This window comes from Carassius auratus, unplaced genomic scaffold, assembly GCF_003368295.1.
Source record: "Carassius auratus strain Wakin unplaced genomic scaffold, ASM336829v1 scaf_tig00021147, whole genome shotgun sequence".
In the NCBI taxonomy this organism is placed as follows: domain Eukaryota; kingdom Metazoa; phylum Chordata; class Actinopteri; order Cypriniformes; family Cyprinidae; genus Carassius; species Carassius auratus.
Window position 1 is genome coordinate 82838 of NW_020525085.1, and position 20508 is coordinate 103345.

The following is a 20508-nucleotide window of genomic DNA, read 5'->3' on the forward strand; positions in this document are numbered from 1 at the left end:
TTTTTTGACCTTGTAATTTTGTAAAAAATGTCATGGCTCTTCTGGATCTTCCAGTGAAAGCGCCAGTCTTCTCTCTGGCGATGTATGCTGGACTTAAACCCGGCTCTCCACAATCGACTGCACGCTCACATCTCAAAATCCAATCTGCAACGTCACATAGAACCAAGATCCCGTCCTATTTTTTCTCGGTCTTTAATCTGTTAAACTGTGATACAAGTCACAACACCAACAAAAAGATGCAGCTACTTTTATCTCACTGCAACTTTGAACAGAACTAAAAGAATATTCATCAAATAATAATAAACTAAACTAAAACATGACTAATCAAACTCATAAACAGTCTCACGTGGAATCTGCAACCATTAAAACCTCAGCAGAAAGTTCTACAGTTTTCCAAAAAAAGTATTATTTAAACGGTTTCTGTGTAGAGCTTTGGGAATAACCAGAACTGAATTGGAATTCTGTGTAAATCTCATCTCGAGATGCAAGACTCAAGTTACTGAACTGCAGTCTGATTGAAAGAAACTTCAGCAGGTTGTGTTGAACTGCTGAAATAAGCCCAGGTTTGATTGGTTTACCTTCACCCAGTCCTCCATGTCTCCATCTTCTATAACCTCCAACATCTGATGCTCATCGATCGTTAGTTCATCAGGCTGAGAGGCCTGAGAGAGAGAGAGAGAGAGTGAGAGAGGTTAACAGACTATAGTGCAATGCAAGGTCAAATGTGCAGCTGATATTTTAGCAGTTTCCCAGACACAACCTTTAGAGTCAAGAGAATGATGCAGTAAAACGAAACTGATTTCCAATCGTTACAATCTTAAAATATGTATTTTGTTTGGCTGCAGAATAATGGTTAAAAATATGAAGCACACAAAAATGACATCCGGCTACATTGAAACAATAACTGTGCAAGTGCTAAATCACAGTCACTATTAGGACACAGTTAGGACATCACGTTATGTTATGCTATAATTGAATTATAGAAATTGACATTTATTAATTTAAAGAATAATATTATCTAAAAAATGAGAACAAGACTTTATTTATTTTTTTTATTTATTTTTTTTATTATTTAAGTATTTGTAATTTATTAATGTAATTTTATGCACATAAATAAAATCTATACATCTATTTAAAACCCATTTTTAAATTTTTTATTAAATGTTAAATAAATTATAAACATTTATAGCTTATTAATATACTTTGATGTATAATTTATTCTAAGTAAAAATAAAACTTTTTATTTTATTTTATAATACATACAATTATATGAATAAATGAGAAATATGTATTAAACAAGTTTTTTATTCCAGTGCAAGTTTTTCATCTAATATTTATATTTAATTCCAACTTTACTAGTTTTAGTTTCAGTTAACAACTAACAGCACTGGTCTGGTTTGGGGTGGATCCTGAGCCCCAGTGAAGTGTCTGAGTGGGTGTATTTTACCTTGTATGAGTAGAGCACCTTGCAGGTGAGCGGGTAGTTCCTCAGGGTTCCTGACGGACTCGAGCTGCTGTCGTCATACGTCTCCATGTTCTCTTCTAATTCTTCTCCTTCCTCTCTGTCCAAATCCACCGTGGTCTACAGAGACACCATTATGAGTGTCACTACACTGACAAACAGACCTTGTTGCTTCACAATCCCTGTAAGCTTTCAAAAGTCTGGCAGGGGGCTGATACAACGGATAACAGACCATAGATGTGTGTACTCAATGTCCACCAACTCTGATGGGATAATCTCATTGGTCTAGAGAGGATTAGGTGGCAAAAAGAAGAATAAAATCATCTACGAAGGACACAGGCATTGGACCTTCACAGGTGCTCAATGTGCATCTCACAGAACCGGATTGAACTGGTTACAGTAACAGATGAAAACTGATCCTGAGTCAGTCAGTGAAGGTCAAGAGAGCTGAATCATGACCAGATGAGGTCACTGTAATCTGTAACCTGTGATGTGGTGGGCGGAGACTGATCTACAGGCCACGCCCACAGCTGACATTAAATCACTTGTGATGAGGTAATAAAGATTACACTGTGACGTCACTTATCTCTTTAACCCTATAAACCCAACTGCATCATCTTTGATAGAGGAATTTCTGACTGCCTCTAAATGATCAACACACACAAGGTCTTCGGATTAACAGTTTTAAATACAAATATTATTGGAAGATACATAGAGTGGCAGCTGATATTTATACTGTATGCATTTAATGTAAGTAGTTTGTTATATTGTTTTAAATCTCTTTGATTTACATTACAAACTATAAGAATGCCATCACCTTTTGAGCAAATAAAAATCAGCATCTGTATTAAATTGCTAATTTTTGCTCAGTTTTGTCCTCTGAATAAAACTTCATAGTATCACTACATCATACTATATGAGCCATAAAAGCCTGATGATACTCAACAAAGAGTATATGCATATATAAATAAATATAAATTTTTGCATATGTCAAGCTTTACAGGCTTGAAGTCTCATCTCCGTACAGATGAGTGTAAACTAGCTCCAATAACGTTCTCTTTTCATTTCATATATGCTCACAGAGACAGAGATCAGCAAAAGCGTGGTTCACTTTAGTCCAGGTTTCCCAAACTCAGATCAGTTGCTGCTGTCTCTTCTTGTCTTTACCTTTCTTATGTAGTCTTGAGAATCTCTCCGTCTCTGTGTCTGTGTGCTGCAGGGTGCAGTGAGCTGAATATTAAACCACAGGCGGAGGTCAATCCGTCTACGCTGTGGGCTAAACTCCACTACATTATTTAGATTTCCGCTGTCTTACCTAAAATCACTCGATCTCTACAATGACCTTGATGCTCTACGCTACACTCCTGCTTTACGCTATGTGGATGTTTCAGCCTCACAGTGCTTAGCCACTTTTCTCATACTTTACTCAAGTACTATTCAATTTAAACTAAAATTTGACCTCCGATTAGTCAATTTGCAGTACATGCACATGCACAACTAGCAGTTAATCAAGTGGTAACCAGTCTTATTTTTCTGATTCAAATTAGACCAATCTCTGTTTTTATATAACTGACTGATTTTAATAAATCGACTGCAGGTGAGGAAAGCTGCATGAAACCCTTTGACAGGGAAATCAAGAGGTGCTCACTGAGAGAGAGAGGTCGTGGGTGATGAGGGTGGGCAGCGTTGCCCAGCGCTCGTTCTCCAGCTCCTCCATCACCTGGTTCATGGCGCTCTTCAGCCACGTGTCCACAGAAACACCCACCTGCCGCAGGAGGTCCAGACGCGCTTCTGCTTTCAGCTTTAGTGTCTGAAAAAGACATACATTTAAGTTTAGGAAATAAATATCTTTAAGTACTATAATTACTAAGACTGACATAAAATACAGTTAAATAGAAATAGAAACAAACTAATAAAAATGACAAAAGTACAAAATAAAATGAAGAAAACTTTTGTAACTGATAACAGAATTAAAGCTAAATAAAACAAAAGCTTTGAAAAAATTCTTTTTGATTTCTTCTGTTCATACAACAGCTTGCATGTACTCTAGTAAAGCAACTAAAATTAAATGGATTCAATTGTTTAGTAATTGTAAAAAGGTTGAATTAAATAAAAAAATATTAGATGTAAACCATGAAGAATGAAAATTAAAATACTATGTTGGCAACTAAATGAATCAAATAAGTTGAAATAACGAAATGACTAAAAGTAATTTTTTTAAACAAAAGCTAAACCTAAATATAAAAAAACAAATTAAAAAATGCAAAAGCACATACAATTAGTAAAGTAAAATTACAATTAAAACTAGAAATAAAAAAGACAATAAAAAAAAATCTGTTTATACAATAAGCTTACATATACTGCAGTTTTAAAAAAACTGAAATTTACATTTTAATTGAAAGTATGCCTTGGAAATAAACTGAAATACTTAATTTTTTTATTTTATATATATATATATATATATATATATATATATATATATATATATATATATATATATATATATATAAAGCCAAGCAGAAACATTAAAACACTAAATAAAAATAAACAAAAGCTAAACAGAGATACACATAAAAATGAATAAAAATTTCAAAAGCACATAAAATTAGTACAAAAAAGTAAAATTACACTGAAAATAAAAATAAAAAAGCTAATTCAAAAAGATAGATTGTTCTGTTTATACAAAAAGCTTACATATACTGTAGTTTTCAAGCAAAAAGAAAAAACAATAAATAATTTTTTTTTTAAAAGTACTTATTATAATAAATATTTAAATGATTAAAACAGATTTAGTTTTTATTAATTAGTAGCCAAGCAGAAACACTAATACAAACAGACAAAACAATTCAATATTAAAGCTTAAATTAAAATCTGGAAATACCAAAATACCAATAATAAATTAAAATTTAAATTTAATTTAATTAATTAAATGTATGCATTTAGCAGACACTTTTATCCAAAGCGACTTACAGTGCATTGCATTCAGGCTATACATTTTTACCTATCATGTGTTCCCGGGGAATCAAACCCCTAACCTTGAAAACACAATGCTCTACCACTTGAGCAACAGGAACACTATATAATTAATAATTATTACATAATAATACTATAATAATGTATAAATATGACTAAAATAACAGTCTAGGTTTACCAAACTCACTTTTAAAATGCATTTTTGCCATCACTTTTTGCAATGCAATTAAGTTTATATAAAGTCATACTGTATATTCTACTGCTGAATGAAACTAGCATCTGAAAGCAAAAGGGCAGCATTTTAAACGACACAATCTAACGTCAGACACCCAAGATGAAGCAGCCGGGGTCCCGTCCCTGATGCTCAATAATGTCTGGAGTAATTGTGCTCATCAGACGGGTGAAGCGTCTGATCTCTGAGGATCTACAGCCGTCCACCAGCTTCAGCATTTCTCATCATCAGGCAACGGCGCAAGCTAACTTTCTGAAGACTCATCAGTTTCAATTTAGACAACAAACTGCTTTCAAAAGCGGTTTCAGTGTGGGAATATTACGCACGACTTCTTCAGTCGTTTCTTTTCTGTGTACTGGAATTCTGAGGGGACGAGAAATTTCAAAGGAAATAATTAAAGCGCAATTATACTTTTAATATTTGTTGATGAGTAAACACAGATTCCTTTGGCACACTGCCTAGTTCTGAAAACAGCTTAACATTTCCAAACGCAACTTTATGCTTCATTTCTTATTCTGTTTGTTGTGTTGTTGCTGGCTGTCCATTAGTTCTTAATGGGGATATTAAATATTTAACCGTCTGTAAGAACTATAATTGGGCTTCAAGCATTCTGAGTTCAAGAGGCAAAGCAAAGATTGTGTCTTAGTCTATTAAATACTCATGCTTATTGTCATGAATTGATCTCATCTAAAAGATTTTATCAGTTACAAGACATGCAAGAACCAATTTGTGTGGTATCAATGATGACAAACCAGATAAAATGACCAGACTGAATGCATGCGTGCTTAAGAATGACTGAGAGCAATGCTGGAGAGCATCATTTAGAGGGAACACAATATTCGATTTCAAGCTGTTGTAAAATTTATGAAGACTTATAGCACACTTTTATGGTTTTTTTGAGTCTGTTTTTGAGTTTGGCATCTCTTAGTCATTGCATGAAAATTAAAAAAAAAATTAAAAAAAAAAATGTTGATTGAAAAAGTGCAGAAAACATAATATAAGTATTTGATGAAAACTGAAAAAAAGATAAATAAAATAATTTAATGTTATAATAAATAAATTAATTAAATTAATTTGAAATAAAGATAGGTAAATAAAGGTTTTATACCTAAAATTACCAAAAATAAAACTGAAATAAAAATAAAACAAACTAAAAAAATGACAAAAGCAACATTAACAATATTAATTAAAAATAAATTAAAATGAAAACTGAAAATAAATTCAACAGTCACCTATGAATAACTAGTGGTCAGTTGTCAACTATTGAAATTGATTTCATTATTGAAAATAAAGCTTAAACTTAAAAGAAAAACTTAAAATGTTTTAACAAAATTATTTTTATGGTGCATTTATCTCTTAGTCACTATATCCTGTCAGTGCAAATATCAGCACATGATGAAGTCATACGGGCTTGGTGCCACATGAGGGTGATTAAATGATGATACAATTGTCATTTTTGGATGGACTATTTCATTAATATACACCAGAACAGAGGTCAGAGACATGGCCAGCAGAGGGCGCCTCGACTGGGTTCATGTGTAGAGACATCTTAGAGAAGAAGACACATCGATCAGACAAAGAGACTGACAGCCTGTCTCTGAACAGATCGATAGAGAGACGGAAAGATAATGCACCTCAGTTTGCAAAGGGAAATGCGTTCATTACAGAAAAACAGAGGCATTATTACTAAGTACTTATGCCTTGTTTGGCGAAAACACGAAAAACAAAAGAAATGCTCTACTCTAATAAACATTATACAAAACTATTCTGTTCTGTTTGCAGTACAAGTAAATAGAGATGGACACGATCAAGCTCTAAAGAAGCTAATCTATTCTAGACTAAGGATTTTTCGAGGATTATTGAAGTATTTAAATGATAATAACTCATTCCCAGTTCACTCTCTTAGCGGGAACATCCTGCTTAACTTCTCCATTTGTGTTCCTCAGAATAACATGATGCGTGTCATTACATCACCTCTGCTTTGCGGATGTTCTCCTTGATCTCCTCTATTCGGAATTCCAGCTCATTCCGGCTCTGTTCCGTGGGCGGAGTCCCGAGCGTCTCGCATTCCTCTAGAGTCTGCCATAAAAACAAATGACCGCTAATCAGCTTCAATTCAATTAGCTCATCGAGCAACTAGCCTACAAAACAAAAAACAGCATCAGACCACGCTTCCTGCTACTAATCTAACATCCGCTCAGGACACAGAGTGATTAACAACAGAGTTATTCACATTCCTGAAAAAACAACAGCAACCTTTCCAGAAACGATGAGGCCATGTGTGATCTCAGAATCAAAAAGAAAGGAGTAAGAATAAAAAGGAATTAGAATTTACAAATGTAAAATATGCCCAGAATTTGGGTCTGGCACTCACTTAATTGTCATAAAAATAAAATAAATAAAAAGATTATGAATGAATAATTGTATGATTATTAAATACAATACTGCATACTGCAATTCAAATAATATTGTATAATATTATACTGCAATATGTTTTAGATCAAATACTGTACACACAGTAATTAAAAACAAATCACAACTGAGAATTATTTGAAGTAGAAACACACAAATAACCTCAACTGAAAAATGTCCAGAATTTGAGGTTGGAACTTACTGAATTGTCATGGAAAATTGGTTAATTATTATTATTATTATAATTTTGTGTATTTATATGACCTGGACATGAAACAGTAAATTATGTTTTAGCTATTTGTATTTAAATTATTAATCTTCATCTCAGCAGCTGGATCTCACCGATTTGTCATGAAAATCAAATATAGCAATACAAATAACACTGCAATATATTTTACTGCAATGTTTTCAAATACTGTATATACAGTAAATAAGATTTAACTACAAAAATCACCACTGAGAATAACGCAAACTACAAAAGTCAATTAATAAACTGGGAAATCACTAGATTCGTCCGCTCACAGATGATGTTTGTTTAAGTGTTGAAGTGTGTGTGTTGCTGATGTGTGTGTGTGTGTGTGTGTGTGTGTGACATCCAGCGCCTCTCACCCGTTTGTAATGGATGATGTTTTTGTGTTCGCGGGCCACACGTGTGGCCCATTTCCTCGCCTCTTTGTTCAGACTGTGTTCTTCTGTGGTTCCTGTCTCCGATTCCAGCTGTCGACTCTGAAACACACACACACACACACACACACACACACACACACACACACACACACACACACAGAACTGGTTACCACAGCAACACACACCTGCTGGAATCACAGGTCTGGGATCTATTCAACAAGGATGCATTAAAACGATAATAAAGACATTTATAAATGTTTCAACATTTCTATTTCAAATAAACACTGTTCTTTTGAACTTGAAAGAATCCTGAAAGACAGAGTTCCCACAAAAATATTAGATTAATAATCTGAAATTTCTCTCGAGAAGCATTTCATCATATTATTATGATTTCTGAAGATCATGTGACACTGAAGACTGGAGGAATGATGCTGAAAATACAGCTGCGCATCACAGAAATAAATTATTTATTCACATAGAAAATGGCCATTTCAAATCTATAATAATATTTAAATTTTTTACAGATTTTACAGTTTGGGTTTTTAAATCTAATTTTACCTATTAATTATTTAAGACATAATCTTAAATTGTGTCTGGTCATCTACATACATTTTTCATTGCATTTTTTTAAAAAACAGATTAATTTTTCGATAAGAAATAGTCCCCACATTCTCTCCACAGAACAGTATCCTGACTGAGAGTATCGCAGACGCTGTGAATATTTGATTCTGACAGTAATGATCAATACAAACTCAATCAGAGCGCTTTAACACATCTGATGTCAACACTACTCAAGGCTGACAAGAGTTTCATGAAAGGCACAAACAAAAACATGGCTTTCATGTCTTCCTGTTTTTCCTCTCAGCGTGACCTCAAGCAGATGTGGCGTATGTCTTGCCCGAGTCTGCTGGGAAACACATGACAGTCTGCAGGGTCTTCATGTGGATCAGAAGTGCTCACGAAAGCCTAATCAATCCCATGTGTCTCTGCTTTAAACTCTGAGACATGCTTTCTAGGAGAGCATGATGGGATGCATGTGACATTATGTTTGTATAATGAGAAATATAGTGTGTGTTTGTGTGTTTGCACTGTTGATCGATCCCAGCAACTGTCTCTTTGAGTGTAAGATGTGTCAGTCTTTTAACAGCAGACACTGCAAGGATTCGACAAGCAAGCTACAGTCTAAAAGACTGAAGTCATAGTAATCAACACAGACACACTAGCACAGTGTAGGAAGTCAGATATCTAAGTGGACCATCAATAATACAGTTCAGTGCCATTACACAAAATTATCTGACCACAGAAAACCACGACTGACCAATCAGAATCGAGTATTCCAGGGATGTGTACTACATCCTTTTTATTTAAAAGGCAAAGTGTGTAATCTGATTGTGATGTTTTCCTTCAAATGAAATATAAATATACATTACTATTAATATTTATTAACATTAACTCATAAATACACTTAAAAAAATGTATATACATTTAGCATAATATAAATTTATAAGAATTTCTGTTAATCAGATTTGAAACTGTATTGTGAAAACCTTTATACAAAAAATGTACTTGAATAAATTAAATAAAAATTACTATGAATATTTTTTATATAAACTAATACATGATATTAATTAATATATATATATATATATTCATATAAATTAACATCATGCATTTCTGTAAATACAATTCAAACTGACTTGTATAAAAAGATGTATTAATATATAAATATAATGTATGCATATAAATGACTTTTAATATTTATTAATAACTAATACATTATATTAATTAACAGATTTTAACAACATGCATTTGTATAAAGCTGCTGTGAAACTGTGTACTGACAAAAAACAATAAACAAATAAAAAATATAATTTTCAAAATATAAATATATAATAACACAGTAATGATAATAAAAAATAGACACACACACACTTATGTAACCCTGGAGCACAAAAGCAGTCTTGAGCCTCTGGAGTATAATTCTAGCAATATCCAAAAATTTATTGTATGGGTCAAAATGATAGATTTTTATTTTATGCCAAAAATCATTAGGATATTTAGTAAAGATCATGTTTAATGAAGATATTTTGTAAATGTCCTACTGTAAATATATCAAAACTAATTTTGGATTAGTAATATGCATCGCTATGAACATAATTTGGACAACTTTAAAGGCAATTTTCTCAATATTTAGATTTTTTTTCAGATTCTCGGCCAAATATTGTTCTGTCTTAACAAACCATACATCAATGGAAACCTTATTTTAAAAAAAAAAAGACCATTATGACTGGTTTTGTGGTCCACGGTCACATATATTCTGCACCACTAGCGGCACCCATTAGTAGGACAAACAGACAGTTACACCACTGGTTGTGCCAATGTTGTTTACACACCCAGTCTGGCCAATCAAATTCATAGAATGTAATTTGTATTGGTGCTGCTACTGGTACGTAAATTACACACTTCACTTTTAAAAGAAACAATGAAAGACTTGAATGCCATGATGAAATTGTCCCTTCAAATTTGTGCACAGGCTGATGTCAGCATGCAAACAACAACAATGGTGAGTTGATGATGGCGGCACGAGACTGATGCATGATGGGAAATCAAGTCCAACAGATATTGTGGTACCTGCGCCAGAGTCATTCTCATCACACTGACCGTCGATGGCTCAATGTCCACCAACTGCTGCACAGAGCTCAGTGTCTGAGCCGGAGAGGAGGAAAGATGGGCACGCACACACATGCACACACATCACATCACACACACACGCACGCATGAGGTGGGGTTAAGAGAAGGTTAGAAACAGACTGTTAGAAGACAGAAAAACAGGGTTAGAATCAGCAGAGCAGTCAGAAAGATGTTCAGAGACGTTAACATTAGCAGACACGGTACCTACTAACTACTAGAGCCGTGAGAGAGAACAATTACACTACAGGATTCAACACTGAACTATAGGAAGATGAGAGAGAGACATAGAGAGAGAGAGAGAGAGAGAGAGAGAGAGAGAGAGAGAGAGAGAGCAATTACACTACAGGATTCAACACTGAACTATAGGAAGATGAGAGAGAGACATAGAGAGAGAGAGAGAGAGAGAGAGAGAGAGAGAGAGAGAGAGAGAGAGAGAGCAAGCAAGCAAACCTAACCTTACAGTTATTTATGGGGTGTTTGATGATGAATTGCTGTTAGTCTACTAATACTTCTTACATAACTGTGGTCTGTGATCATTGCAGCAGTCGGAAACACTGAAGACATCAACAGCTAGATGATGATAATTTGATATAAGTTAATTAATATTACTTTATGAACCAATAAAATAATATCTGAAGTATTTCATGATCCACACAAAATAAAGATGTAAAGAGAAGCTGCTGTTTCTGTATTTCAATTTTTTTTCTTTTAACAGACACTTTTATCTAAAGCAACTTACCAGTGAGTAATCTAATAAATCTTAAGGATGCAATAACATGGTCTAACAAAAAAACTATAAAAACTGTGTGAAATAGAACAGGTTAAAACAGGAAGGAATAAAATTCTGTGTTAAAATCCTCCTTTTTTACTTTATTTTTTATACTTGCATTAAATTTTATATATTTTTGTTAACAATAGTGAAGGTCTTAAAATTAAACTCACACCAAGCTAATTCCAATACCTTTATTTAAATAATAATTAAAAACTAGAAATGTCAACAATTTTTCAATGAGATCGATTTTAATGACAGTTATGAAAACTCTATAGCTAATTAATATAATGCATTTAATAAAATATGCTATTTTATCCAATTAAATATACAAATAAAATAAAAAATAGAAGAAATAGAAAGAAAAAAACCCTCATAATAGCCTTAACATTTAATGACAGAAAAAAAAAAATTTAAATTAAACTAATTTTTTACATTATAGAAAGTGCATTTTATTACAATGTCTATGTATTGGTACTAAATTAGCAGGTTAGAATGTCACCAAGTTTGCTGTTATGTCATTAAAGCCCACTAAATTGAAACTAAAGTTTAAAATGGGACAGAAAAATACAGAAAGATACAAAGAGGAAGACAAACTAGATCTCAATCGCACTCGAGCCGAACTGAAGCATCACGAGAGAACGATCCCAAAACGGCTGCTGATTAAAGCCCGCGCAGAGACAGACGAGAGTTTAAACAGCGGGATGTTTCTTCATCACCACAGGAACAAGAGATTCTGTTCCCGGAGACTCTCAGAAGCGTCAGGCTAAAGATAGAAGGTGGTGATGAAATTTCGGAGGTTTTTTCGGCAGTTGTGAGGTATGTGTCGATGATGTCGTTAACGCTGAATAAAATCTGAAACGTCTGAACACAATTTAAACCTTTAAATAGAGAGAAGACCAAGAGACAGACAGGAAGAGAGAGCGCTGATACGCTGACTAATGAAAACAACCAAAAAAAAAAACTAGAGGCCGATTCCCTGCCATAACATGGTTCAAACTGAATCAAATGTCATTTGAGATGATAGAGAATTGAGATATTCACACACTAAAGTGATTACATGAATAAGACACATTTTTCTTCAAACATACACTACTGTTCAAAAGTTCAGGCTTGGTAAGATGTTTTTTCATGTTTTTGAAAGAAGTATATTCTGCTTAATAAGTAAATATGTTTTCTATGGAAGCCCATTTCTTAACTAAATAAAAAATAAAAAAAGGTAATTGTGACTTTTTTACTTACAATTCTGACCTCTTTATCTCATAATTGCAGGATATCTGCGGGTGATATTTTGGAATTGCGAGTTAAAATACATAACTGTGAGAAATAAACTCGAAATTCAAAGAACATATCAGCCGCCCCCCCCCCCATTTTTTTTTTGTGAAAGGTGTGATGCATTTCTATTTTTAATGATTCTTCAATGAACAACTTTAGAACTGTAGCATTATAAATGTCAGTACAGTCACTTCTGATTTATATAATGCATCCCTGCTAAAAAAAGATATCTTACTGACTCCAAACTTTTGAACAGCAGCACATGATTCCTTGATTGCAGATCAGTTTATGAAGACGCATGCGTAAAGCTCACCGTATCGCTGTCGCTGGGCTGGAACGGGAAGTCTTGGGCTTTGTGAAACACTGGGTTCTCCTGCAGGAACAGCTGCTGGTTGAAGTCCTGCATCACCTGGACATGACATCACAACTAATTCACAAACACGTTTATATGACATGTACAAATGTTCCTTCAAAGGGAGCGTTCACCCAAAAACAGACTCTTTCTTTCTCTCTTCTTCAGAGCTTTTTTTGCGCACACAATTTCAATTGAATTTCAAAGCCTTCATGATATCTTTTGTGTTCTGCAGAGGAAAGAACATCATGCGGGTGAGTAAATGATGACAGAATGATCATTTCTGTGTGAACTATCCCTTTAAAAACGTGTGCAGGAAAGATCCTTGTGTAACTCTCGACCTTTCTACACACGCACACACACGCGCACACACACACAAACACACACACAAACACACACATGCGCTTGTCACAATAGTGGTATGTAAAATTAGGGGCCCTTGGGCAGTGAAATAGTGCTCAGACAGATGTGTTTGACAGTGCAGTGGAGGAATGATGTGTGTGTGTGTGTGAAGGGGATTTCTTCATAGGGGAGCCGATAATGAGGCGCTGGCAGAGGGAATCTATTTTTGGGAATGAAGAGAGTGATGAAACTATGAAAGAGAGAGACTCACTCGACTGGACTTCTCCAGCAGGAACTGGAAGGTGCTGTGGACAGCTTGAAACGCTTCCAGCTCGGTCCGACAAAAGGATATCAGATAATCCTTCACATGATCGTATACGTTCCCCTCCAGACCCTAGAGAGAGAGAGAGAGACAGATGACATAGTCTGTGTTTGAACTGAAGAATAACAAATGCTCTCAGAAAGGGTCAGAGGTTCCAAAAAGTGAAATGAGAAAGATAGAATGATGAAATGACAGAACAACAGACAGATTTAAGCCAGAAAATGACAGAACAATAGACAGTGATAGACCAAAATATAGAAAAATAATCGAATGATAGAAATGACAAATGACGAATGATAGAACGAAAGAAAGAATCTTAGATAATTGAACAAAAGAACCATGACAGAATTATTGAATAAGACAGAAAGATTTAAAGAACAACAGACAGAATGAAACAGAATGATGAAATGATGGAGCAATAGAATAACGACAGAACAAAATGATCAAGACAAAAAAAAAAGAATGAATGAAAGAAAAAATGAAAAAAAAAAAATACAGAGCAATAAACAGAAAAATATTGAAAAACTATACAGTGATGAAATGATGGACAGATAGAATGAGAAGCCCAAAAATATAGAAAATTATGGAAAGAACAACTGACAAAAAAATTAAAAATAATGGTAGAACAAATACAGAAAAACTATAGAATGATAAGAGTGTGAAAACAATGAAAAACAGACCGACAAATAGAAAACGGCAGACAACAGTTAAATAAAAATACAGACAGAAGGAATAACAGGACAAAAAAACAGAATAAACTAAATAAGAGAAACAAAAATGAGTGTGTTAACATACACCAAACACATCTGTATGAGAGACAGAAAGCAGGACAGAACGTCCCGTCGGCAGCCTTCGAACAGACGGAGTGTGACGCTCGGATCAGAGCAGACTGTTCAAACAGCAGCAGCTGCTGGGAAAGGTTAGCTAGTTCAGATTCCAAGGCCTCGACGTGCAAAAACAAGACTCCAAACCTCTGCTGTTCCCTCTCTCTCTCTCTCTCTCTCTCTCTCTCTCTCTCTCCATGTTCAGCAGCACTGGGTAGGAATGTATTTTGGAAAAGGGCTTTGATTTGTATGAATGAGCTGGAAATGACACAGACCCGACCATGAGCAGCTCTGGATTCACGAGCTCCGTCGGGTTACAGCAGGTGGCGCCGCTGTCAGGAAGCACTTGAGTGTGTGTGTGTGTATGCATGAGAGAGAGAGAGAGAGAGAGAGAGAGATGGAGAAAGAGGCTGTGCTTCCTCCTGATAGGATCATGTCTACCTCCACCCACCACACTCAAACTCCATAACGTCCATGTGTGAGAGCCACGGGACCTGCTTCATGTGGTTATCTCACCTTTCCAAGTTGCAAGAGATTTTAAAGTAACAGTTTAGCCAAATTGTTTTTTATTAGATTTGGAGAAGAATTGTATCACTTTCTCATCAATGGATGCTCTGCAGTGAATGGGTGCCGTCAGAATGAGAGTCCAAACAGCTGATAAAAACATCACAATAATCCACAAGTGATCCACACCACTCCAGTCCATCAGTTAATGTCTCGGGAAGCAAAAAGCTGTGTGTTTGTATGAAACTAATCCAGCAATAAGGCGTTTTTTTTTTACTTTAAACTGTTTCTTCCGGCTAAAATACAATTCCTTTATCCATAACAACAAGTCCAAAAAGTCCATCTTCTGTTGCCCTCACACATCAAAATGAGACAAATCCACACAAATCCACAGACAAATTTGTTTAGAACGGCTTTAGACTTTTTTCACTTGTAGACGGTGCTTGATATGTACATATTTTTCTCCCGATTCAGACAAGACAACTTTTTACCTGGAGAAAGTAATATTAATTCATTTTTAACAAACATGCGGCTTTCTGCTTCTCCAGATGTTAACTGATGGACTGGAGTGACGTGGATCACTTGTGGATTATTGTGATGTTTTCATTCTGACGGCACCCATTCACTGCAGAGGATAAATTGATGGGCAAGTTATGGAATGCTATATTTCTCAAAATCTGTTCTGATGAAGAAAAAAACCCATTTAGGTAATACCTTATAATAAATTTCATTAATAAATCTTTAATAGACATTATATAATGCTTAACAGATCATTATTTAATGCTTACCAATGTTATTAAACTTTCAATTCATACTGATCATGCTCATTTAAAAAAAAATAAAAAATGATTTTAGTGGAGGTTAACAGTTTATTTGTTAATGTACTTTTGCTAACAAATGTCATTAAAACTTCAGTTCACATATTACCTAATGCTTTTTTTTTTTTTTTTTTTTTTTACATATGCTTACAATTAGCTTAATTAGTCATTTTAAGCACTTCACAAACTATTTATGTTAATATATTATTATTTATTAACTCTTTAACTCTTAATCAATGTCAGTAAAGGTCATACATTCGGTCTTCATTAGTTGTATAAACTTCTACTATTTACACATCTTAATAAATCATTTATTAATCATTTGTTTGTGTTTTTCACAGTTTTCAAGCTAAAGCTGACACTTTTCATCATTTGTAAATGCTTATTGTTTCCTAATCTTTTAATATCTTTATGGGCATTGGACTTTTAACAGCTGTAACAACGTTTATGTAAAGGGCCGTTAGTTAAGTTTAACTAAATGCTCGCTAAAAACATAAAACACATTGTAATTTGGGTGCAAAATATATTTGTATTGCCTCAACAATTATATAAGTGTACTACTGTACATCATTAAACAGAATATTCCTTGAATCATAAGTCTACAGGAGAAAACATCTAGTTTCCAAGAAAATACTCGTTCATTTATTGAAACAATTTAATATAAACCGATTGAACCATGTTTCCTTATAGTGATAAAACTGACTCCTGTATACTTCTTCTGACCCACTCAACCGTCCCTAAACTTACCCATATCGCACCTCATCCGCAGCAAATGTGCTGCACATTAACAAAAGCTTTTAGTAATTGCATCACATCTGTTAAAATAATTGGTAGATTTACAAGAAGTGCATGATAAAATGGATAAAAGTTTAATGCCATTTTTAAGAATTTTTATTTACATTAAATTATGATCTGTTGATCCCTTAGGTAACGATCATAAATGTATTAGTAAACATTAACAAGCATGTTATCTCATATCTCTAGTGGTTTTGAATATATATTACCTAATGATCCGTCAACAATTATATAATGTTTGTTAATGATTTAAGAATGAAAGTGTTACCCTCATTTACATCTCGGATAGCCTGAGAGAGAGTTCGCAATTTTTGGGCCGGTGAACGATTTCTTTAAGCTAGGTTATTTTGTCAAGGCTATACATTCACAAACTCTCTGAAAACATACCCAAATGTGTCTCCACGTGCATGGGATGGGAACACACGCATACACACACAGCACATGAAAATACATAAAGCAAATACAAGCATCAGCCGAACAAACACTTCTGCTGCATAATAATTGCTTCACTTTACACCCCAATGCCTCCTGCAGGAAACTAATGAACCCTCCACCACACACACACACACACACACACACACACACACACACACACAGAGGAAGATTTCTTGAAGACTTGATATGAACCTGTGGTGCACATTTAGCAACAGCTGTCTGCTGGCTATAAATAGAGGCTATCAAAATAAATATGCAAGTTATTTTTTATACATGTTTATACTAATGTGAGGTTACGAAGAAAAAAAAATTCAACCTAAACTAAATTATATCATTGTAGTTTTAATAACGCAATGTTAATGTTCAACACCATTCAAAAGAAGGTCAGTAATTGGTCACAAGATATGTAAAAGAAGCCATACAGGGTTGCAACAACATGAGGGTGTGTAAATGATGACAACCTTGCCATTTTTGGATGTACTTCTCCTTTAAGCTTTTACCAGGGATATTACTTTATAGAAATATATGTGCATTTGGGTGTTTCTAGGGAGGCCACATTATCTCACAGTTCAGTAAATGTCAACCTTCTATAAAAAACAACAAGAGCAGAAGTGTGACACAATGCTGATGGTGTTTGATGGCTGGTTCACGCACAAAAACAGGAACAAGATCTAAGAATACATGCAAAACACACACATCTGACATCAGGCTGCTCTCACCTCTTTCCTCACATTTACAAGTACAATACAACAATGACAAACATGGGGGAAAACCCACAGCCCACCTCGAAAGCAGAAAATCCCCTCTCTTGAACCTCTGAGATGCTGTTAAACATATAAGTCAAAATAAGGACTAAAAGAGAGACCTACTCAAAACAGGATCATGATGCAATGTGAGAGTTTGTATAAAAAAAGTGCTGCAACGGTTCATGACATTTAGAATTTTTTTAATTGTGCTGAATTTAATGAACTGATTCAAGACTTTTTATGGACATTTGCAAAGCTCAAAACAAAGTTTCAGGTTTCACCAAAATATTTTTGGATCATTTTTTTATTTTATTTATGTGCTTTCATTGTAAAAATAAGTGCACAACGAAAGCACATGACATAGCAAAAAACTTTTATACACATATACACTAACTGACATATACACTAACACATAAGTGTGTGGAAAATTTAGACTTTTTTCAAAACAATATAATATAATTACAAAAAATAGAAGCACCTTTTTTCTGCTCTTAAACTCTTGAATGCATGGTCTATTAACTTCCATTGGAAGTGTATTACTTTAATTCTGATGTCTGCTTTTAAAATACATGAAAACCCAGAGGAACAAGCGAAATGATTTTCTATGGCAACTTGAATTTGCCTCTTAGTCTAGGAGCTTAACTTGTAAATTAACCTGGAATATTCCTTTCATGTGGACCGCCAAATAGAGCACTATGGAGCAACCGCCAAAGACACATGGAGAAATGAACCTGGAAACACTTATGCTGAGAAAAACTACATGTGCAAGGAAAATAAAAATTGGAAAAGACAGGGTAAAAGAAGTCTTTAAATCCGCCCTGACAGCAATGGAATATATATCTAAGAATATATCTGGAAATATGACTGACGAGCATAGGCGGAGGGTGAACCAACTCCAGGGCAAGGCTTAAAGCAGCCAAATGCATTAAACATCATAAACCAGTATTTTTAGGCATGAACCAGAAATGGGTGTCATGTAGGCAAAAAAAAAAAAAAAGTTTAATTGGGCTGAATTTGTAATTAACGTGATTAAAATTGAATAAAAACCTTTAAAAAAATTATAATTAGGCTATATAATTTTTCCTTTCATCAATTTTTACTTTCCACGATCATTCAAACAGCAATTAAATTATATATAGAAAGTGACATTATCACTAACATTGATCTATCTAAGTCTAAGTACTCACAAAAGAACAAAACTATTTTTCTAATCGCTGAAGATATATACACTGTGAATTGAATCTCTTACTTACATTGTACACACATCTGCGCTTTGTTGTTTATGATTAGAGAATTCGCAAGAGTCCGGAATTCAGTCAGCGAACGTGCATGTGCTCAACAAAACTGATGAGTTTCATCGATGAGTCATCTGAACGATTTTGACATGGCCAACGCATTCCTAAACTCAACAGAATTGTGTGCGATTGGTTAAAATGCGCAACACTGTAGGATTCTCCTAAATTTCCTTTTTTTCTTCCTTTTTTAGTCTTTTTCAAAATTCATGTTTGCAATGTAGCTATTTTTGTTTTGTTTGCCATTGACACATTCATATGCACTTCTAGTGTTTTATTAGATTAAATATTTAACCTGGCAGTGATATTGCTGTGAATTTCATGTTTTTCAATATTGTTTTTTGTAGTGTAGCGGTTTTCCAAATTTACTTATAAGTAATTATACGTTTTATTCAGTGTTACTAGCAAACACTAACAGCAAGGCGCATTAATGTTAGTATTTTGTAAGTAAAACTGTCCACACATTACACTTGAAAAAGAAGCAATTGTGGCTCTTGTATATTTTTTGAAATATATATTTTTTCGCTGTATGTGTCAAAATAGCACAACATTAGGCTAATTCAATATATGTGCTATCAGATAAGGGTTAGCACAAATGTAATCTAAATGTAATCCAAAAGTAATCAGATTACGTTACCGAAAAATGTGTAATCTAAGAGATTATTTTACAGACTACAAATTTTGTCATGTATTCTGTAATCAGTAACTGATTACAATTCCTAAGTAATCTACTGAGCTCTGTGTACAGCTATGGTAGATTGACCATAACCAAGTATACGGGCTCAGCCAATGGTAGATGAGCAGAAGGGCTGTGGTGGGCCGGTTGTTCTGTATTTGGTGGAGCCTGAAGCACTGACTCTCCATCTATCAATAATTTAAGACAGATTCTCTCTCTCTCTCTCTCTCTCTCTCTCTCTCATTCAGATTGCATTCGTATGGCTCTCGGTCAAACACAAAGCGGGTGGAGCACAGATGATGTCCTCCGGTAAGAACAGGAGGAGACTAGCAGTTCGGTTCTGGAGGCGGTGGAGAAACAAAGCTGATAGCTGCGTTACGAGACAAATGAGACCCATCAAGTAGAAAAATGCTCACTTAATGCTCGTCTGGTCTGATCACGAGTAGAAGTGCAGAAATAAAAGAGAAAGATTTAAACAACAGATTAACAATCGGATACAAACTTCTGACTGTGAAGCTGATTTAATAAAAAATACAATACATTTAAAGCAAGCCAGGATTGTTATAGTTAACTAAAACTTAACTACTTACATTTTGTTACATAGTAAATAAAATATAAAAAACTTGATGCACTAAAACACCTAAAAAAGAAATAACAATTTAAGAACTACATAGATATTAAAAATGACAAAACCTCAAAATGACTAAAAACGACTTACACCCACATATATAAATCTTAATATTAATGAAAACTATAAAAGTATATCAATGATACTCAATTAGACGGATGCCAATAAGATAGAATACAATAAAATAAAATAACATAAGATTAAAAACAAAAACAAATGAATAAATAGTAAAATAGTTACAATAAAACCAACCAATTAAATAATCTTCATTAAGAAAAACAATAAACTCTATACAGATTATATTTTCAAATGTATATTTAAAAGGTCTGAATA

General features: G+C 34.1%; 1 protein-coding gene across 1 annotated transcript in view; it reads right to left on the minus strand.

Moving 5' to 3' along the window:
• The window catches only part of LOC113076749 (F-BAR and double SH3 domains protein 2-like), a 76954-nt gene that overhangs the window by 5812 nt on the left and 50634 nt on the right, over positions 1-20508 (minus strand). The window contains exons 9-15 of the mRNA XM_026249444.1: positions 13407-13529; positions 12755-12850; positions 7689-7805; positions 6642-6746; positions 3111-3272; positions 1448-1582; positions 579-662 (exon numbers count right to left, since the gene is read on the minus strand). Coding sequence (XP_026105229.1) covers positions 579-662; positions 1448-1582; positions 3111-3272; positions 6642-6746; positions 7689-7805; positions 12755-12850; positions 13407-13529 — 822 coding nt within the window. The remainder of the gene's footprint in view (positions 1-578; positions 663-1447; positions 1583-3110; positions 3273-6641; positions 6747-7688; positions 7806-12754; positions 12851-13406; positions 13530-20508) is intronic.